Source organism: Belonocnema kinseyi, chromosome 7, assembly GCF_010883055.1.
Source record: "Belonocnema kinseyi isolate 2016_QV_RU_SX_M_011 chromosome 7, B_treatae_v1, whole genome shotgun sequence".
Classification (NCBI taxonomy): Eukaryota; Metazoa; Arthropoda; class Insecta; order Hymenoptera; family Cynipidae; genus Belonocnema; species Belonocnema kinseyi.
The window spans coordinates 62,946,148-62,969,518 of NC_046663.1; the positions used below are offsets into that span (position 1 = coordinate 62,946,148).

The 23,371-nt window shown below is 33.6% G+C and overlaps 1 protein-coding gene across 2 annotated transcripts in view; it reads right to left on the reverse strand.

Moving 5' to 3' along the window:
* LOC117177418 (homeobox protein araucan-like) overlaps positions 1 to 23,371 on the reverse strand; it is a 109,207-nt gene that overhangs the window by 30,039 nt on the left and 55,797 nt on the right. Inside the window, exons 1-2 of one of the 2 annotated variants that reach the window (XM_033368088.1) lie at positions 10,355 to 10,922; positions 259 to 660 (exon numbers count right to left, since the gene is read on the reverse strand). In XM_033368088.1, the coding sequence (XP_033223979.1) occupies positions 259 to 660; positions 10,355 to 10,405 (453 nt within the window). In that variant the 5' untranslated portion in view covers positions 10,406 to 10,922. Of the gene's footprint in view, positions 1 to 258; positions 661 to 10,354; positions 10,923 to 23,371 lie in introns of those variants that run through there. The other variant, XM_033368087.1, reaches the window with a different exon arrangement.

Genomic DNA, 23,371 nt, shown 5'->3' on the forward strand with positions numbered 1-23,371 from the left:
TGTTTTAGGATCACCCGACGCTGTCAGCGACTCTTGCGAGGGTCGGTGATAACGGCTGGCGATCCCAAAATTCAGTACATCAGGAAAAATTCAGATTGAAGTATGATTTTCCACAGAAAATTCACTGTCTATATTTTTCACCTTTTTTTCATAAAAATGCGAGTATCACCCAAATTTTGATCGAAAAAGTGGGCCCTTTTTACGGAACTTTACAGATAAGTACTTAATATTACTCAAATAAAATTCTTGGAAGCTTACCAAAGGTGAATAGAACGCAGATCCGTCCATCCCGATACTCGGGTAGGGCCCCTGGTCGGTGCTGGAAGGCGTTGGGGTGGGGTAGGTAGAATACGAGGAAGCGGAATGTCCCAGCCTAGGATAGGCACCGAGCGCTAACCTCGCAGCACTATCATATTGACAGGAACACACTGTATGGCCCGTAATTTGGTCCACCATCATGGGCCTTCCGTTGTCACAACATCCGGCCCCGGGGCCTGTCGCACCGCCCACAGGGGTGCTGGCACCTCCAGAAGCCGCCCCTGGCGCAGCACCAGTCGTTGTCGCGGTCGATGAAGGCGACAGGGCCCCAGGACTTAGGGCCCCTCCAGACGACATCGCCGGCGACGTCGCCGTAGTTGGTTGGCCTCCGCTCACCAGAAGCTGCAACACAAAAAAGGCGCGAATTAAAAAAAAATGGGTTTAAAGTGTCAGAAAAAGCCTTTTCTCCGTTTTTTACACAAATATTGTATTTGACCCGTTAAAGAAGCTATTCCCCGAAAAAATATTGTCTACTTCTCACACTTGTTACATAATGTACTGTTTCCGCACCAGTGTGGAAATTATTAAACTCCTGGAAGAATAAAAAAATAAAATAATAGAAAAATGTAAAAGTTGTAGAAAATGATCCCTAAAGTCTGTTCTTCAAAATGGGCCTGAGAAATGGGCCTGATTTAACTCCCAGCAAAATCTAAAAAAATAATAGAACTAACTTAAAAGTTGAGCAACATGATCCCTAGAATCTGTTCTTCAAAATGAGCCCAAGAAACTGTAAAAATGTTCACTATTCTTGGAATAATTATTTTAAAAAACTGATGTCTTTTGGCTTTACTTCCCGCCATTGCTTGACCATCGATTTTCCTTTTGCACACTCCTTCACATTTTTCCTGATTACTCGATAAACAGTAAACATTGGCTGAACTCATTTAGGTGTCATACTTTTAGGCGGTACCGTACAATGATACTTACTTTGGTATTTTGATATTACAAATATTTTATGATAATTATAACTGAAGCGTCAATTTGAATTAAAAATAAAATCGAGAAACGTCAATTGAATCATAGACGGAATTGGGGATAAATAACTAAACGTAGGGGACAATCAGGCATTTAAGTCAATTAAGGAAGAAGTGTCAAACAAGGAGTGTCAAACAAGGATCCATTTAAAAATACAATGGTTCTCTGGCTATTTTTCTTACTCGTCAACAATGTTTTTCTACGTCCATGGAGGAGCTTTCAAGTGAACTCGAAGGCGAGAATTGGTGTGATTTAGCGGCGATTTGTGTGAGGTTGGACACATGTTCGAGACATCCTTCGTGTGTGTAACCACGTGTAAGTGCCTTTGTAAACTCGTGTAAACTGGAGGCCGTCACGTATGGTTCGCCTTCGGGCGGCACGGCGTCTCTCGCGGTAAATTAACGCGTCTTTAGACAAGTGGAAGGGTGAAATCCCGGTAATTAATATCGCGAGGGTGCTGGAGGTGAGTATGTGTTCAGTCTCGAGTTATTTCGAGAGAAGCACTCTCGTCTCAAGTCTGAAGGGCGGATTCGAATTGATAACGCGGAACCCTTCTCAAGCATCATTCAGACCTCTATGTGCTGCTTTCATACCGTAATATCCAAACAAAAAGTCGCCTCTCCACCTTCAACTGTTTAATTTCATTTATTAGCAGACTTCACAGCCCAAAATCGTCGCAAAAAAGGAAAAATAGGGTGATTTTTCCCAAAAAGGGAAAATAGGGGAATGAATTGTTGTAAATACAAATATTGATCTCAGAATGAATTCATTATGAGACGATCCAAATATCTAAAAAAGTTTTTCCATCCAATTAGATGAATTTTCAACATAATAGTTTAACTTTTAATCTAATGAGTAAATTTTCAGTCAAAAAGACAAATTTTCAAAAAAACAGTCGTGTTTTCGAAGAAAAAAGATGACTTCAACCAAATAATTAAATTTTTATTAGAATAATTAAATTTGTTAGCAAATGGACAAATTTCCAAACAAAAAAGATTGAAGTTCAACAAAAAACAGTTGCATTTCCATCCAAGCAATTGAATTTTCCAGCTGTAATTTTCAACAAAATTTGTAAACTGTCGAGCCAAAAATTCGAATTATTTACAAGACAGTGACATTTTCAACCCAAAAATATAATTTTTCAACAAAAAAGTTAATTCTCTACCAAATAGTTATATTTTCGATTCAATAATTTAATTACTTACCAAATAGGGGAATTTTCTACTATTAGTGATACAGCCAAAAAATTTAAATTTTCTACAAAACAGTTAAATTTTCATTCCGAAAATAGGAATTCTCAATAAAATGTTGATTTTAGACCAAATGGGTCAATTTTAAAATAAATTCATTAATTTTGAACCAGAAAATGAATTTTCAATTAAGAATATTAACCATTTTGATTTTAAATAAAAATCAGGCGAATTAGACCAAAACTTAAGAATTTTCTACAAAATCTTTGAATCTTCAACCAAGTAGTTGCAATTTTTATCCCAACAGGATACATTCTGAACAAAAAAGTTTAATTTTATACCGAAAAAATATGCATTTTCAACTAGAAAACATCATTTTTCGAACAAAAATATAAATTTTCAACAAAAAATAGAATAGTCGTATTTTCAGCTAAAAAAATGAATTCTCAGCCAAAAAAAAAAATCATTTTTAGCAAAATAGTTTAACATTTAATCAAAAAACGAGAAAAGGAAAAGCTCTTGAATAGATGGGAAAACGATCATTTCTTTGAAAAGGGGAAAAGAGGTGAATAAGGAAAAGAGGTGAATAAGAAAAAGAGTTTTCAATCTGTATAATAATTTCTTTAATTAATTATGTTGGGGTATCTGATATCTAATCTCAAATTATAGAAACATTGACACTGAAAGTAATAAGGAACCGCCCTTAATTTTCTTGAAGGAAAGCCAGTGGAAGGGTTTATTCATGCGCGGTTTTGTCACCGCCCCAGAATGTCGACCCTTCCCAATTGAAATTCCTTAAGATAATAGGACCGACCCTATCTCGGATTAATCAATTCATTCGTGGAGAATAGACGTCTTCATTTATCGCAAGACTTGATTTGAAATCTCAGCTTTCAGTATAAGAAGTGATAAACTAATAAAAAGAAATAAAATAAACAATAGGATTATCATTAAAGGTCTAACCAAGAGTTAAATTTTTAATTAAAGTCAGAAAAAAAGTTTCACACTTTTTTACACAACGAAACTTCCCACCAGGAGACTGATTACTGATTAGCAAGAGAAAGGCTCTACCCGATGACAGCACCAATACTTCATTGCCGCAGAATAATTACTTGATAAATTAATTCTCGTATTGCAATACGAGTGTTAATTAATAATCGACATTAGCGACTATTAATTACTAACAACAAGGCTTTCAATCCTTTTTTTAGAATGCTCACATGCTGAGAAAAGATTTCCGATATCCCAACAAGAGTGATATCGAAAGGTATTTTAAAAATTATTTATACATCTAAAAGAATACTCTGCATTCTAATAATAACTGGACTAAAATTTTAATTTTGAATCAACTATCAGCTTCTGTTGCTAAATATAATGTCAAATTTATTCATATCGAATAGAATTTTTATTTATGTTTGTTTCTGGCTGTTTATTATTATGATCGTAAGAGTCTTGCTAAAAATGATCTGAATGACTAGATAAGATGAATCCACAAATAGGTTTTAATAAAATACTTGTCTTTCGAGCTCGAACTGACGTGTGAGGTAAATCGCGAATCCGTTCTTTTGGGAACAAAAGAGTGACTTTGGTTTCCACGAGCAGCCCGTAACAAGGTCACCTGAACAGGTATTCTGTGTACGTTTATATTCAGGTATCTTGTTTTTACACTCACACATGGACATATTAGTGTCTTAACTCCTAATATCTCTTTTTTGCCTTAGCCTTTCACACCCGATTTCCCTTTGAAACCTTTTTCAGGTTTTTTTTTTCAGGCAAGAACTACCGCCAACGATCACCGGCGTGGAAAAACAACATCAGTTTAAAGATCTATTTCCAGATTCTTGGATAAACCGCTCATTGATCGGGACAGTGAAATTTTAATCTTCTTCATTTTATGAACATCCGTGTTTTGGAAATTATTTGCAAATCTTGAGATCGCTTTTTCTATGGAAGCAAGAACCAAATTTTGCATGCAAAATTGGGATGATTCAAATTAGGGAGAGTTGAAACTAGAAAGCTTTTAAATTTAATCTTTTTGTAGGTTACATTTTTTTATTTTTTACAATTTTATAAAAATTCCCTTCCTTGTTTGAAAGCATCCAAGTTTTTCCCCCGCCCCAAGAAATTTCGGTACTCATAGTCACGGCCTTTTTAAAAATCCCTTCATCTAAATTAAAATAAAAATTATTTTCCAAAATTCCTGCTCCATGTCAAATGTTTTCTGCACCAACTCAAATAATATGTCTTACAAAAATTCTTTGTGTTAAAGCCTGAATTACAATTATCTACAAAAATCCTATGTTCCAAATTCGAAATTATAATTTTTTAATGAAATCCCCTGCCCCAACTCATAAAATGATTTTTTGATAACATACTCTATTCCAAGTCAGAGTTATGATTTTTTTCACTAATTCCCTGTTCCGAGTTCCAAATTATAATTCTTTACTTAAATCCCTAATAATTCTTTTATCAAATATCCCATTCCAAGTGACAATTATGATTTTTGTACACATTCCCTGTCCCAAATGTCAAAATTATATTCATTTACTAAAATTCCCTGTTGCTGAAAAATCAGAAATACACATTGCGAATAAACGTTCCCAAATATGTCAAAAAGATTTTGAGGAATCTGTATTATCATTAAAGAATAACAGAATATCCTAAAGTTTTCACAGACCAGAGAGATCGAGAGAAGTATCCAATGACATATTTCTGAAAAAGGATTCTTCTCTCGACCTCTCTAGTAGCTTAATGGGAAAACACCAAACCGTCAATCGGAAGTTCATTGGTTCGATTCCCGTCCGAGCAAAAGGAGATCCTTTTTCAGAGAAAAATTTAATTCAAAATATGTCAAAAATGCTGAATAAAAAGACCGATAAAATAAGTCAGAGTCATTTTTCCCACATAAACTTCAGACTAGAGCAACTTTAACTTTTCCAGCAAATCATAAACGGCACCGCCTCTGATATATATGATGTACGGAAAAGGAAAACACGGGAGTGAAACAGTAACGAGCAATAATATCGTGAAAAAGTGGCGGAATGATCTATCGCACACTCTTGACCAAGTATCGCCGCACAATTTGTATTCAAGACTCGTCTTTAATAGCGTTGGTCTTTGTTTACAAATGCTTTTTAAGCGGTGCTTCACAGCTTCAAGACTGTGGATCAGAAAGAGAACAGGAGAAAGATACCAGAGCCCATTGTGACATAAATATACATTCCCTTGCATTGTCGAGTACATTATATGTATAGTGGCTTACAGAGAGACTATATTTTATTTAATGCACATAAAACTCACGGCTTTGTCGCGCGCTCGATGCCGCGTCACGAGTCAATGCGGTTTTTCGCGAGGGGAGCAAAAAGAAAAAAGGACCTCTAAACAAAAATAATAAATCGAAATGGCAACTTGACCGGAAAATGACCCAGAATTTTATTGATCGGGAAAAAAACTGGGAAATGACCAGGAATTTATTTTAAAAACCAGGAATTTACTTCAAATTACAGTAAAATTAAGGTTTTTATTATTTTAATAATGTTTGTCAATTTAGAAAAGTTATTTCTATTTTATCTACAGTTGCGGGAGACTATAAGTGTGTTTATTAAGTACTCTTTTGTTAACAATTGATTTCTTTGAGTATTCATCACTTTTTCAAAATGTCACTGTTTTGCTGAAAACAATTCTTTTTTACTGAAAATTTAACTGTCTTGCTGAAAATCCGTTTTTTTTTAATCAAAAATTAGATTTATAACGGAAAATTCAACCATTATGTTTTTAGTTGAAAATTGATATTTTTTATTTAAAATTTAAACTATTTGTTTGAAAATGTATGTACTTCGTGGAAAATTCGTCTTTTTTGTAGAAAATTATTCTTTATGATTAAAAATTCATCTTTTTAGTAGGTATAAAATACACCTATTACAGTAGAAAATTAGTTTGAAAATATTCTATCATTTTAGTTGAAAATTTACCAGTTTGGTTGCAAATTCATTTTTTCAATAAAAAATTTAACTCTCAAATTTTTAGTTAAAAATTGATGTTTTCTAGTTTGAAATTTAATAATTTAGCTAAATAATTGTCTCTTTAAATGAAAAATCAAACTATTCCATTCAAAATTAACGTTCAAAAATTTTCCTTTTCGGTTAAAAATTTAAGTTATCAAGTTATACACTTAACATTTGATGAAAAATTCATCTTTTAGGTTGAAAATAAAAACAATTAGTTGAAAGTTAAAATCTTTTGTTTCAAATTATTTTTTTTTGGGGGGTTAAAGATCCATTATTTTAATTAAAACTTCACTTCTTTAGTTGAAAAATGAGCTATTGATTTGAAAAATTGTTTTTTCGGTAGATGAAAGGATTTTTTTCCGAACATTGAACCATTCCGTTGAAAATTAGTTTTTTTAAACTGAAAATGTAACTAATATTCCAGTTAATATTCCACAATTTCAGTTTAAAATTCATCTCTTATTTTCTTGAACATTCATTGTTTTGACTAAAAATTTTATTCTTAATTTTTCGTTGAAAAATTATCCTTTTTGGTTGGAACTTTATCTTTTTTGGATGAACATTGATTTTTTTAACCTTAAACTTAATTAATTCATTTTTGGTTAAAAATGTATCGGTTTTATTGTAAATTAACTTTATTTGGTTAAAAATTCAACTATTTTAGTTAATGATTTATTTTTTTAGAGGAAAAACTCATCGTTTTTATTCAAAATTCCAAAAATCCACTTGAAGATTCATCATTTTAGTTGAAAATTCATCAATAAAGTTGAAAATTAATTTTTTAACTAAAAATGTAACTATTCAAATTTCTATTGAAAATTCTTTCTTTTTTTTTTTTAGTTTAAAATCTAACTATTTGGTTAAATATTCATCTTGTTCAATTAAAATTTAAGTATTTCATTAAAAATTGATGTATTTTATAGAAAAATTGTATTTTTTAATAGAAAATTAATCTCTTTGTTTTAAAATCAATCTTATTGTTTAAAATTTCATTTGTTTTGCAATTTTCTCTCTTTTGTGTGACAGGACGTTTATAATGAACGTAAAGAACTCAAATAAATTGTTGCGTTTTGCTGCAAAATATAAATATGTTACTTATTGAAAAACTTGATCGAGAATAACCGGAAATTTGAAATCGTTGGCTGAATCGCCACCCTGAAAATGGAAATCCATGGAAGCCAGGGGCAAGAAATTATCTCAAGCCCCATATTGTCCCATTTTCCAATTCTACTTCTATTATATTTTTATCAAAAACGTCTCTTTTCATTTGAACTTTATTATACTTGAGACCTGATTTTGCATGACCTCGAAAACTCACATTAAAAAAGAGTTATCTTACTACAGGCGTCGAGGTCTATTTGAGGCGTTAAAAAGCCCGTTAAAGTGGCAGTAACTCGACGTTAAGAAAAGGAAGAAGCGGGAGCATAAAGTTCGCAGCTCGACACGCGGGGACAGAAGGTATTTTTATGTTGGCTGCTATGACACTGCATGGAGTGAAAGAGAGAAAAAAAGGAAAAAAAGGCTATTTCGTCGTCGTGAAGTCGAAAAGATCGACAGCGTCATTCCCCTTCGAACTGAAAAATGTCATAAGGACTCCCGTATGCTAAACAGAATCGAGACGAAATTGCTTGGGGAACTTTTGAGAAGCAATCAATTTTAGTGTGTTGAGATACCCAATAAAGATATAAGAATGCCGAATCGTATAAAAGGCGCACCGTAAAGGTGTCCACATAATTGAAAATCAATACCCACGAAGAATTATATTTATATTAGGCGAAAAACACTTACGGTTTTAAACATATTCCAACTCCATGCCTTATTTATACACAGAGACTTTGAATAGAAGATGAACGAGCCAAGTTTAACGACTGCTGTAAATTTAAGGGTGATCGAATGCGCGACAGAAATCGCACTCTCCATTCATGAAAACCCGCCTAATACCCTACACCTACACGCTTCCTTTTGTAAGCTAAATTACCCGAAACGCGCATGAATGCATGGAAATGCGAGGAAAATTGAATTAATTACCTTTAACCTCAGCATTGCGAGAAGCATTTGATTTTCATGCGGCGCGAAGCGGTAAAATTATCGTTGTAAGCAGAAATGGATGCGCAAGAGCATGTAAAGACAATGATATCAAAAGATTGTTAACAATTTTATTAGAGACATCTAATTACAATAAATTACTCATAATCCCTCTTTATGGTATTATCAGTGTTCAAATTTAAATTACTATCATATTTAAAACATCTTCTCTAAAACATCTGTCTTCTTTGAAACATCTTTCTATAAAACAATAACGTACTCACGCACTTAAACTCATGCGGCTTAAATTTTAATTAAGAGCAGAGACAGAGCAGTAAATAATGTCACGTTTACTTCAATGTCTTGCTCAGTCAAACCTCAATGCGGGCGCACACCTGCACGACCCCAACGTGTCGCAAACGTTCACATTTTATTGGTCGTTATTATCATTTTTATCATTATTATTGCTTTTATGCGCAACCCGCCCTCGCGTCTGCGCCCTCGTCACATTTTTTCTGCTATCCCTACCCTTCTCTATTTTCCCAGGAGCTTTTCAGTCAGCTGATAACCCTTGCGAGTCCATGGTCAAGGTGAGTAAAAAAACATAATATAAATAAAATCCACATTAATTTTTCTTTAACATGGAAAAATTCTATTGATGAAAAAATTCGAGGGAATGAAAATCGTCACAGTTTTGCTTCCATTAAATCATAGGGGCATGGCCACGCGACCTGCTATTCACAGCAACGCGTGTCACTCATTGCACTTGTCGCGAATTAATGACAAGTGTTACATTGTTCAAAAATGTTGAACATAGGTTAATGAAATCGTCACCTATTCTTAATTATGTCTTGCACGATATGTGTTACTACAGAATCTCTAATTTTGAATAGTTTCTTCGTTTTTAAATTATAAACGCGCAATATTTTATCTGCTAAACTTGTAGCTGTGTAGAAGAAAGGAAGCTAGTCACACCTGAAAAATATGATCGTCAACGACATTTAATGAAGATAAGTTGTTTACTTTGCCCTGAAATTAAATTATAATGGATTCGGAGTGCAGTATCACCCCTTAGTAAATTATTAACCCTCGGTAGTACTAGAAAAATAAGAAGTCGGGTCAAATCCCTAAAAGAATAACACCCCAAAGAAATTCTTTAATCTACTCGAAATCAGGTCGTAGAAGATCATTTTTGCAAAAGGAACAATGAAGAATTGTATTGATTGAGATATTCTGTAGATTGATGTATAGACAACTTTGGGTACCGTTATTTAATCATACATTCGTTAGATTCTGAAAAGAGTTCATTCATCAAGTTTGAGATTTGATTTAAAGAAATAAGTGGTTACAGACGTGTTAGGTTAGCCAGACAACTTTCACAAAGGCTGGCGGATCGAATGTCGCCTGCACGTTCAAGCGACGGCCGACGGTAGGCTCGAGAAAAAGGCAGGTGGTCGAATCTGCCATTTAGTTTCTATCTCTGACCACCCTGAATACGATCCTCAGATAAATAAACCTGAATTCCTAAATACCTAATGCGAATTGTGATGATAGCATCAATTACCGTATTTCTGAACCAGATTTTTTATCAATGGGGTCTGCTCAAAGTGTTTTGAGAACATCAAGAGTTTGCTGAAGCTCTTTAATGAGATTACTTATTTGGGGAGTGCTTTTGTAAATCAGCTTCGTCATCAAAATTCATTCTAGACTATTTTTAAATTCGAATAGATTTTCAGCTAATAAAGGGACGTGCATCTAATTTCTGCATAAGAATCTAATTTCTTTCGTAATAAGGAAGTTTTCCCCAGAATCAAAAAATGTTTTCTAAAATTAGCTTACCTGGGAGGCCGTCGTATACGACGAGTATCCGAAATGGGCGTAAGCTGACATTTCCACTGTCTTTAGTATCAAAAGTCCGCGCTCTTTTTCCGCGACAATGTCGCGAAACTGAACACACACCGCACCTCTCACGGCACTCCACTGTCACTGAGTCTCAGATTTGCGAATCTGGGATATGGCAAAAAATCAAAGAAGAGGAGGACCAGTTCCCCAATTTAACATCTGCCATCAGGACATCATATCAGCTTCCCCACTTGTCCAGCATGATCTCTGTTCGACCTCATCTGATGGATCATCTCTCATCAATGGTACATCTTCTGTCAACCAAATTTTGGTCGCACTGATCCAAGAGCATGTATCCCAAAACTGCAGACCTTTCTGCGTCAGTTGAAACTTTTCCTACACGTGAAAACTTAGATATAGATCCAACACGAATTACAAGAAGAGTAGCACGAATCACATAATGAAGAAAAAAATTTCACCACCGACGTTAATCGAGGACGGACATTTGGACAGACACGAGCGTCACGAGCGATTAGGTATAGAGTTTGTTCGTTCGGTCCGTCCCCTGTTCTCACAGGGCACTCCAGTCTGCGACTGACTTCGCTCCACTCACACCACTTCAATCGGCCTCCACTCCACCTCGCACTGATCCCCCTCTGGTGGCGAAGTTTTGGAACCGGCTTTCCCCACTTGCATTCAGTGGGTGTCGCCTAAGGGTGTCAGCCAATTGGAGGGTTCAAGTTTGCTTGTCAGGCGGAACGCGTTGGTGGTGCGGGATAGTGTGACTGGCTAGATGAGCGTAAAGGAGGCGTGGCTGCTGATGGGCGCCGCCTCGAAGGCTGAAAATTGCTCCCCCTGCTCTCACGCAGCAGGAAACTAGCGTGAAACGATCTCAACCGGGGTCTCCCTCCACACACTATGAGATCCTCGACAAACAGGCTTGGAGTACAAGGAGAAACGAGTATGTTTACGCGAGTCGACTCTTGTCAACTCGACGGCAAGGGACTTAAATAAATCTGCCGTTTTTCCCCGCTGCTAGTACACTTCAACCCCTCAACTCCTTGTGTTTCGAGATCTGACACGATTTTCTTCAATGGGATTTTGAGGATTGAGCGTGAAATTTCGTCGATGATGATTTTCAGGAAATGATCACGGTTTGATAATGATGAAAAATTGAGTATCAAGATTTGGCTCTAGAATGAATTATTAGTTATGTGGGCAACTGTAAACATATTCTTGGGTTTCACAAAGAGTTATAAAGCAATGATCATTGAAGTATCTAAGTTTTTGCGATAGCTGTCAATGACTGTTGTCTACATCATCAAACTAATTTCAACACGTATGAAGTATTAAATTTATAAATTAAAAATGCCCTTTATGAAAATTAAAGATGTCCATGGTGAGAAGAATGTTATTTAGAAGAGCAACAATTGTTAAATAAACATGAACAACTTTGCTGATCATCCAATACTGTCTCGCTGATTTATCACTGGTTAATCAATCTAGATATGTAAACGTAAAAAGTTAACTTAGTTAAAATTTACATCTATTAACTTTATAAACATGTCCTGGAAAATAATCTAATATGTGAGCTGTCCTAATATATGTCCTAACTAATGTTTTTCCAATACTTATATAAGAACAAGAATCAAATCCTGCATCTGTCCACAAAGGTCTCACCTGGAAACCTAATAAATCATTCAAAATTCATACAAAATTAGACACACATAAATTACCTATGTATAATCGACAAGGAAAGATCATTAAACAATCATAAATATCATGTGCCAACTAATCAAATATCAATAATTGGATGTCTATTCTTGACGAAATCAAAAAGCAACGTTAGAATATTTTTATTACTGTTTTATTTGGAATAAGTTGAATTTTTTACTAATTTCAATCAGTGGCTAAATTCTAGTCACGAATAAGTTATTCTTTGCTAATTTATTAGTAAACGAAACTGATTTGCAGCTGGAATTCAGTCACTGATTGAGATCAGATTGACTGATTCAAATGTACCGAGTACATTCATTCCTGCAGATAATTATAATTTCTTAAATCAATTTCAGAAAATCTAAAGCCCAATTTGTAAATATTAACAAACTTTTCAACAATCTAAGCCATAAAAAGCGCAAAACTTCGTGACTGTAACTTTGCCCACCGTAAAATAATTATAATACATTTCTTTGCGCTATATTAAATAGATAGAAAAAAGAGTATTCATTCTTTCAAAAAGTATCACTAACTCTTTTTTGAACATAGCAAATAATCAACAGTTCTACACATCCTCATATCAATTTAAGTTGCGCATTATTCATGTCCTCTCACTATAAATAAATCAAAATGTGTGCTAATAACATTAATATAAAAGTATAAACCGTCGCTGAAATTCACCAGATTTTACCAGATTTCCCCAAAATTTCCCCCTACAAATTCAATTATCTCGAATCCTTCAGAACAATCAACAACCGAAACTCAGTATAACCAACAGCTTTGTTTTTCACTAATCTCTGGAAACCATAGACAACAATTTCATGCCTTATTAGCATCTGTCTATGAGGTTCATCCTCTTCAAGGTTACTTGCCTAGAAAATAAGCTACTGGGCTACTGGAGTAGGAAGTTCCATCACTTCCATGAATTCCCAGACGGATCACGAAGAGTGAAGACATAAAAATGACGTGTAGCAAGGAATGGGTAGGGTATAGTTTGCACGCAACTGGACATAATGCTACTAATAGGATTAGTCAACAGGTCCTTCAATACTTCAGACCCAGGAGGCCCAGGTATTTTTCCCAATATCCTCTCTCATTTGAGGCCCGTCGGAAGGGACACCAGGCCTCTCGAAAGTGATTTACGATTTTCTGCGGTGACCTGTAGATCACGCCCCTGACAACAGTTCTTTTAGTCATGAATATCTGTTTCCTTGCTTGCAAGACTGTTTTCGTCGCGTCAATTTCTTCCAACATATAACCCATGTCCAATCTCAACAGTGGTATTATCCAGATAAACTTGCTTCCAAGTTTTCCTATTGATAGTTACAATTTCTTGTTGGCTTCCGCAATCTCTTTTCAGTTTTGTGACCATTTTTTAAAAGAATTTATTGGTTGCAGAACCTTGATCAAGACAATGAATATCATTCAATCCCAATCAAGAATTTCTGCACAGAAAAAACTTGGGGTTCAGTAATGTGGGGGCTCAAGTAAAAGATAAATATTGACAAACGTTTTTATTCTTCTATGAAACAAATTAAATTGAATAATAGGAATACTTAATTTCTTTCAGAATTATAATATTGCACGTGAATAGCATAGAATTCCAAATGATACCTCACAAAATTACCTTAAAAAATGTCACATTTCATGTGTAATATATTCCTTTCAAGATTGACTAATGTCTATAATCTCAGTTTCTTTATTAGATTTTTCCTAGTTCAATATTATTTAATCCGAATTTTAAAGTGTAAAATATGCTGAATCCTTAAGTTTGAAAATACCCTTTAGATATTTCAAATTCTTTCAAATCTGTTGATATCTCATGAAATCGTTTAAAATACCTTCAAATTACTGAAATAGATTGCAAAATCATGGGAGTTTTAAAATACCCTCAAATATTGCAAATTCTTTTAAATCTTCTGATATCCCTCAAAATCTTTTTATTCTCTTTAATATTCCTCTGAATCTTTAAAAGTACCATGCAGTCTTTGTAATTCTTTAAAATACATTCAAATTATTAAAATCGATTCAAACATATTTGACATTTAAAACATCCTCAAATATTTCAAATTCTTTTTAATATTCTGATATCCCTTGAAATCTTAAAAATCTCTGTAAAAATTCTCGGAATCTTTAAAAATATCACGAAATCCTTGAAATCCTTTAAAATCTTTTAATTTCTTAAAATTTATTGAAAAATCTTTGCGGAGTCTGAAAATACCCTTAACTATTTTAAATTCTCTGCAATTTTTTTATACCCCTCGAAATCTTACAAATCGTTTTGAAATTTCTTGGAATCTTTAGAAATAGAATGAAATCTTCTAAACCCTTTTGAATACCTTTAAATTATTGAAAGCGATTAGAAAATCTTGGAGTCTTAAAATACCCTCAAATGTTTCAAATTCCTTGAAATCTTTTGATATTCCTCGAAATCTTTTTAATCGCTTTGAAATTCCTTGGAATCTTTAGTAATACAATACATTCTTCTAAATCCTTTGAAATACCTTTAAATTATTAAAATCGATTGAAAAATCTTGAAGTTTTAAAGTACCCGCAAATATTTCCGCAATGCTTCTAAATCTTATGATCCTAAATCTTATGATCTTATAATCCCTCAAAATCTTTTAAATCTCTCAAAAATTTCTTGGAAGCTTTAAAAATAGCATGAAATCTTGGAAATTCTTTAAAATATCTCTAAATTATTGAAATCGATTGAAGAATATTGGACTCTTAAAGCATTCTCAAATGTCTCAAATTCGTTGAAATCCTTAGAAATGATACAAATTTGAATATTGAATTTCAATATAGAAATCTATTGAAAAATCGTTGGATATAAAATACCCTTACATATTTAAAATTCTTTGAAATCTCTTTAAAATGCCACGAAATCTTTAAAATACTATAAAACCTTTAAAATCCTTTAAAATCCCATTCATTTATTGAAATCGATTGAAAAATCCTTGGAGTCATCAAATATCCTCAATATTTGAAATTCATTGAAATCTTTTGATAAATCTCAAGATCCTAAAAATCATTTCAAAATTCATTGGAATTTTTATAAATATAATGGAATCTTCTAAATCATTTAAAATACCTTCAAATTATTATTATCGATTGAAAATCTTGAACCTTTAAATTACCAATCAATAATTTTAAATTCTACGAAATATTTTCATAAATTTGATATTCAAAATCTTCGAAGTGATTCAAGGCAGAAGTGACAAAAAGGTTTTACTAAAACTTTTTAAATTCATATTTTGGTTTCCTTTAGAAATCATTTATCACTTTGGTTTCAGCTCCTTTGGAACTAGAAATTGGTTCTAACAGAAACCCTAGATTTGCTGTGTAGTCATTCTTTCTGGGTTTTCGCTAAAACTATCTGAGGATGAAAAATCTTCTGCATCATTATCATGATCATAATTCATAATTTGGCCCTTGAACACTATTAAAGGCAATTTGTCGAAAAAATATCCTCGAGTGTTCCACATTCATTTTACTATAATGTCGAAAGTTTATAGCAATCATGATAGGTGAAGTATCCATTAAAATGGGTTTTCCATAAACTCAGAAACATTGTTATCTAACATCACACGACAATGCTAACGCGAGTATTGATTTGCAAGACATGCGATTATATTTGTCGGCCGATTATTATCATTTCGCGTTACAGAGTCCTGTAACTGGCCCTGTGAGCTCAATGAACAAAACGAAACCGTGACGCCGAGTATATAATGCCGCGACAAAATGCGCGACGACCGTTATTATTGCGCGCGATGATTAATTGCCAAGTAGATAGCCGAGGCATTTCGGCCTTGTAACCATCAACGGAGGAGGACATTACATTTGCCTGGCGTGTTACACTCGTAAAAAATTCAGCATCCTCTCAAGTATATAAACGAGACCGATATCCTTATAGGTATTCCTTCTCCCCAGGTGGGAAAACATACACGAAATTTTTCAGTCCCAGCTACCAACATCGACCCAATGGACTTTTTGACAATCTAATTAATATTTTTAAATAAATTGTTACCAAATATAAAAATAAATTGACCTGCCATCACACAGATGGTTAGTAGACAAAATGGTTCTATTATCTCCAAGGGTGGGCAAACAGGCACCTGCAATGGTCAATATTTTCTTTTCTCCAGGTTTACGATAAGCCATTCATTGTTTTTCTAAACGTTTAAACAGAATTCTAATCTTCTTGGCATGTCTGCTTTATGATTAAAAGTTAAACGGCCATGTCGAGGTGGGGCCCCTTGTACGATAGAGACACTTAATAAGGCCCACAGGTCCATACTGTACCAGTTCTTGTCTTTGTCCGAGCCTAGTTAGGTAAAGTATCCTTTTTTCTTATCTTTTGTTCCTTTCCTTACAAACAGAATTTCAGCACCAATGTATCCAAAAGAGTGTTTGGAGTTCTTTCAGATAATATTTAATTAAATAGATACGTGTATCGTTATTCTCGATGCAATAAAATAAGAAACATCTCAATATCTAAGAAGCTATTTCGGTATAAGGAAAGTGGATTTCTCACGGTAGCTGATTTTAAAAGACACGATGCAGGTGAAATACGTTTATTACTAACTACTTTATTAAAACGTAAGTGAATGTTATACAATGTTTTTCCCCGAGAACCCGTAAATTCTGCATAATTTTAGCAACGTGCTAATATTTTATTAGCACGATAGGCGATATTATGGCGTCCATAATTCATGTAAAGGGCAACAAATAGCGGTTGGCAAGGACCTAAATAAATTACGCCTAATTGCAGCATTATATCATCCTGATTATCAATTACTCAACCCAAAGGATAAATTTCTAATGCAACTTTTTTTTCTATTTCTTCGAGATTTATGATTTCCTGATAATCCTGATCTGACCCTCCATTATATTTTCGTAACACTCGCCTGTTTTTTCTCTAGTGCCCCCATCCATCGGTTTATTGCCATTGTTTCGACAACGGTTTTGTCAGGAGGCATTCATCTTCCTTAAAAATTCGAACCTCGTCCACATTATCCATGGAGAGTCATAAAGAAGAGAAATATTCGAAAAATGCTGCTGTGAAGTGACATGATCTGAGGAAATCGTCGCATTCCAGGTTTTTTCTTCATTTGTTAAAAAGGCTAAACTACTTTAAAAGTGTGAAGATTTTACGACAGGGTTGAAAAGTTTATTTTCTCTGATGAATTATGAAGGCAGGGTCTAATCATAGGGTGTGTAAGGGAAAACAAGGTTTCAACATTTTGTGATTATTTGATATCCCTCTTCTCTATGAGTGATCGTAAAAAAACTTGTCGCTATAAGAAAAAACCGCGGTACTATATAGTGTACATTTTCTGGGCCTGCTGTTCCATTCCTCCCGTTCCCCGTTATCCCGACGAGGAACGTCGAAACGAACCAACGAAATGTCAACCGTAAACCTCGCGAGGCAGCACTAATTAACCCGACCGAAATAAACTGCGGCGCTGAGCCTCTTTTTTACTCGCTCTGTTCTCTGCTTTCTTTCTCATTCCGCTGCTTCCCTCTGCACAAATTCTACAGCTTCTTCGAGGCTTGAGTGTTAAAACTTTTGGCCCCAGCCTCAGGATTCTCATTGGCACCCCGTTTCCCTAACACGAGGAATTAGAGATGAGAGAATGGGTTGTGATCGAGCTTCTGATTTAATTATCACCATGATAAATAAGAGAAGAATTTTATCAAATAGAACCCCATGCATTTTTTGAATTCCATTCATGTTTTAGGAAAGAACTGTTCTTAATCAATTTTTTAAAAGCATTTTCTTTAATTGAGAGTTTATGTTGAATATTAATCAATTCTTTAATCCGTGAAGAATAAAAATTGTTACCAAACCATACATAACAATAAGATTAGTATAGAACAGGGCAAGCCCGACCGCTGGGGCAAAAGTGACTTTGCAAACATTTGCATGAAAATTTGAGTTTCTCGAAGATGAAACATTATTTTATCAAGAACTTATAAAACCAAGAAAATAGTTGACAATTGCTCCGATATGTGGGACAAGACCAATGAAATAAATTTGGTAAGTAATAATTAAATTATTGAATCATTGTTTTATTACGACTCGAAATGAAGGAAAGATACATCAATTCCACGTCTTATAGCTTTTTTATAGAGAAATTAATTTTAAACCGTCGGTCTTGCCCCGGTCTATCTCGCGCGAAAGTGCCGATCAAAAATTTGCAATACTTTTAACCTAATTAAAAGTTTTAAAAGAATTTTTCTTGAAAAATAAAAAAGTTTTCAAAAGGACATTAAAAAACGAACTCTTCAACCATTCACAGAAGAATTATTTGAAATTTAAAACTCTAAAAATTAAACATTTCAAACTTTTTATTCCGAAGGTTTGTATTGAAACATTCAATAACTTACATGTATGAAATGAAAGCTTTAACAGTTTTCAGTTAAACACTTTTTAATTTAATACCGTGAAACTGTAAAATTTTAGATTTCAACCTTTCAATAATTCAGAAATTTCCGATTAAAAAATCTAAATCTATGCTATTACTTTTAATACACTAAATTGAATAGTAATAAATTAATAAAGTCATAAATGTTCGAAATAAAATAATTTTAAGCAATTTTAAGTTAGAAAAATAAAAAATGGAACGATTTTGAATAAAATAAAATAATTAAATTAAATTAAAAAATTAGAATTGTAACATTCCAAGTTTAAATAAAGCACTCAATGGCTCATTCTAAATGGGTTTAAATATAATGTTTTAATGAAACGTTTAAATTTCTTTAACTGTAAAGGCTTTCGAACTGAAACACCCCAATTTTTAAAGTTCAAATCTGTAAATTGTTTAATATTGTGCAGATTAAAAATCATCTTGTAAAATAATTTATATCCCAGTTTTTAATACTCAAGCCTTAGTTTTGATTTAAATATCAGTAATTAATTTTCATTTTCAGTTGATAAACATTTAGCTTTAAAATGTACGCTTGAAAATGAAGATCTAACATAAACAATTTCCAAAGTAAAATATGTTATAATTACGCATCATCTCTCTTTTCTGCTGGAAAATTCGTCTTTTTTGGTAGAAAGGTCAACTGTTACATTGTTTGTTGTGAATTCATCTGTGATGGTGGAAATTTGTTGAAATACAAATTATTTTGGTAATTAATCAGAAAAAATAATTACGAAAATCACAAAAATATTTACTCGGCAAAAATTACGTAAAATAAGGGAGGAGGCTCCTCACTTTTATAATAAAATCACTATGGAAATTTCTAAGAGTGCTTCTACATTGCTCGAAAATATATGAAGATTCAATATGGTTCTAGGTGAATAAATGTTTTTCCTGAAAAGCTAGAGTAAAAAGAATTTAATAAGTACGCACAGGAGCAAGCTTTGCTACCAACATGAGCGCCCCAGGCCGTCGCAAGACTCAAGTAGCGCTCATATAGCCACGGGGATTCCCCGTCGCCTGCTGCCACGCATTTCCATTTTACACCCTAGGATAGTTAGCTCTGCACGTCCTTTTAGGCCTTAGCAAAGAGTGCTTTTACTATAATTCTCCTCATTACGATGTATTATTACCAAGAATACAGAATCACAACTCAGGGTGTCTATTCAAATCCTCGAAAAAAATACCCTGAAACTTCCAGGCTTTCTCCAGCCCGTGCACAAATTTCCGCATCTTTCCCTGTTTGAAGTTGGATTCTGATGGGTCCCCTGTCAGAATATCTAGTCTAGGAAAAACTGGTTTGGCCCCTATCGGAATAACTAGTCTAGAAAAAACTAAGGGATGCCCTGTCAGGTTCTAGTGAAGAATTCCATGCGTAGTGTAGGTATAGCTAATCTATCTGTGTCTAATGAGGCCCCGACCAGAGAACTCCTAAAATCTTATATTGTCTCAAATATAATTTTGAGGCTTTTAAAGGTTTCAGTATGCAAAAATAATGTTTTTATTAGTATTTAAACTCGTTATTCTCGAAAATTTGGCTTAGGGCACTAATTAATATTTTCTTCGGAGCCAGGTAGATATTTTTCAGTTAAAGTTAAAGAACTTATTTCAAGTACAGCTGGCCAGTGCTTCTTTTTAAAGAAAAAAATGCTGAGTCCCATCTTTATTAAAAATTGTAAATGTTTAGAAAAAATTACATTTTACACTGAGAAAACTATATCGCACAAATTACAATATATATCGTAATTCCTGCGCTATATATCGTAATTATCGCATTATAATAGCACAAAATCGTGATATCGTACATGGCAAGTTTTTACATTATATACCGCATAATTGTGCAATCTATAACGTAAGAAATGGGGATTCCCATCCGTCAGTTACATTTTGCGCTTTTGCTAAATTTTATTAATTAAGTTCTAATTCGTCTACAATAATATAATTTATTTCGGAGGAAATATATCAGTAAGTACATATTTTTGTGTGTGTTTCTGTCGTAAATTCTACATGTTTGACTGAACTGTGCTCACTTCAGCGCGACGCAGTCGACGAGTTCAGAATTATTTTCCTAACCTCAATGAAACTTTCGCCAAAAAATGTTTAATCATTAACAGTTCCAGGTCTTACCTGCTGCAAATTTTTTATTTTCTCTGTGATTGTTTTAAATCTAGAGCCCCGATTTATAGCTGGAACTGACTCATACTCTGCCTTTTTCCCATTGCTGCTAAGGACGCCGTAGCAGCCGACATCAACAAAATTTAACTTCATTTTTGTCTGTGATATTAGTGCATTATAATATCGTACAAAGCTCCGGGACCTGATTGTACGTTATCATATTGCGCTTTCTTGCAATATAGAGGTTTTGCGATATCATTATGCGAGATCTTTTTCTCCGTGAAGGCTTAGATTTAAATGCTCATAAAAATTAAATGTTCTGTCACTGTAAAAAGTTTTAAAGTAGTCTACAATGGGAAAAAACGAAATATTATACCAAGAAAAATTGCAGTCGATTACATTTATTTACTTAAAAATTATTTTATTGATATTCATGTTAAAATTTTGAATATTTTACATTTAAATAATGTCGTATAATAATAAATATTTATTTAGAAAAAGAGAGTACAAAATTTGGTGCTTTAGCTTTTTTAAGCTGTAGGCTATGAGGATTGCTTTTTCATCGAGTTTCAACTTGTGGGTTTAGCGCAATGGTTAAGACTCCCGACTGCATGGCGATAGATTTAGGTATTAGATATGTAGGTTCGATACCCGGTAACGGTAGAAATTTTATTTGTAATATAATGTTTAAGAATGAAATATATGTATTCACTATAAACAGGACCATTAATATTTAAAGTAAAAATACTCGCAATCAATTAATATATTTTTTTAAATACCTTTTTTGTTATATTGTCAGAGTATAGCAGGAGTGGGTGTTAAAATTACCCAAAATGTTTCAATAAAATTTCAATTTTTGCAAATAGAAATGATATTCGGATCGTATACAGTCGTATGATGATGAAAGAATAAAAGTACTGGCTGCCAGTAGCGTGACAGTTACCTGTAGGACTCCCGCAGGGGCTCTTCTCTTCAATTTAATTGTAGTCGGGCTGATCTCACTAGAACCCTGCTAGAAAATCTATTAGGGCCCCCGTGGCCTCAGCGTTACGTTCCAGATGGGGCCCCGGCTAGTTTTTCCTACTAAAGCCTGACTAGAGATATGGCAAACTAGCAAGGGACTCACTAGAGTCCTTCCTCAATTTCTGCACGGGAGGTATAGAGTGAACAAATACCTTCCCTTTGGAAAAATCTTGTGGCGCTGACGCGGCCCAAACCAGACTATCTGGTTTCCAGTTATAACACTGACCAGCCGGTGTGGCCTTGGTCTGGCCCAAAGTGCCACTTTTTTGGGCTAGCCCCAGGCCAGGCCGACTGGTAAGGCGCTAGTCATTGGCTGGTCAGTGACTAGCTGGGGATCTCCCTTTACTTTTTAATGACTTGGAGCAAAATCATTTTTCACTATAGGTGTATTTAGCTGATCAGCACCAGACTATGAACTTTTTTATTCTGAAATAGCTGATCAACGTCATTACTGGGTCAGAACAGACATTCCATACCTTCAGACTGGAGGATCTATATGAGGTCAAATCTGGACAAAACTAAGGCCAGATCTGAGTCAGATCAGATCATCCAAACTAGACAGTCTACATCAAACCAGACGTGGGCCAGACCTGAAACTAGACTGCCGTGATATTTATTGGCACGGACTTGATCAGAAGATCGGGACATTAACCCACTGATCACTCACTTGACCCTTTAATCTTTCCCATCTCTAATAAACAATTTGACTTAAGACACATTATTTAAAAAAAAGATTTGTTATAAAATACCAATTTGAAAATTCTTTCACTTTCCCCGAGTTTTCCCTGACAAAGTTTTCATTTTTTCTAACCGTTATAAATTTTTGTTTTCAGATTCAGTATTTAGCCGAAGAAATTATTGTAATCTTCAACCAAAAAGATAAATTTTTAATAAATAAGATTAATTTTTAAGAAAAATATGAACATTTATAAAAATATATGAATTTCCAAGCCAAAAAGACGATTTTTCTATCAAACAGTTGGACTTTCAATCTGAAATTATTTATTTATACCGAAAAAATTGAATCCTCAATCGGAACAGATTACATTTCTACCAAAATAAAAACGTATCTTCAAGAAAATACATGAATTTATAACCAAATAGTTGAATTTCTAGCTAGAAAATATCAATTCGGATTTCAACATATCAATTTTCAACAAAAAACGAAATAGTTACAATTTCAGTGAAAAAAATTAATTCTCAACAACGACAAATACGAGTTTTCAATCAAAATAGTTAAATTTTTAACCAAAAAGATTAACTTTTTTACTAAAATGATCGATCTTAAACAAAAATAATAATTTTGAAACAAATGAGTTCAAGATTCAACCATACTAAAAAAAGTTATATTTAACAAGAAAGAAACAAAATTTAACCAAAAAAAGCAATATTTAACAAATTAGTTAAATTTTCAACTAAAGAAATAAAGCGGCAAAAATAAAGAAAAATTGTGTACCAAGAACATTAATGTTCTATCACAAAAAACGAATTTTCAACAAACTGCCTGAATTTTCAACTAGAGAAGATACTTTTTCAACTAAACAGAGAGTAGTTAAATTTGTAGTTAAAAAAATTAATTTTTAACAAAAGAAAAGAATTTTTAACACAATAGCTACATTTTTAAGCCAAAAAATGAATATGAAACCATATAATAAATTTATTGACTGAAATAGATGAATTTTAAACAAACAGATCAATGTTAAACAAAAGAAATTATTTTTCATGTAAA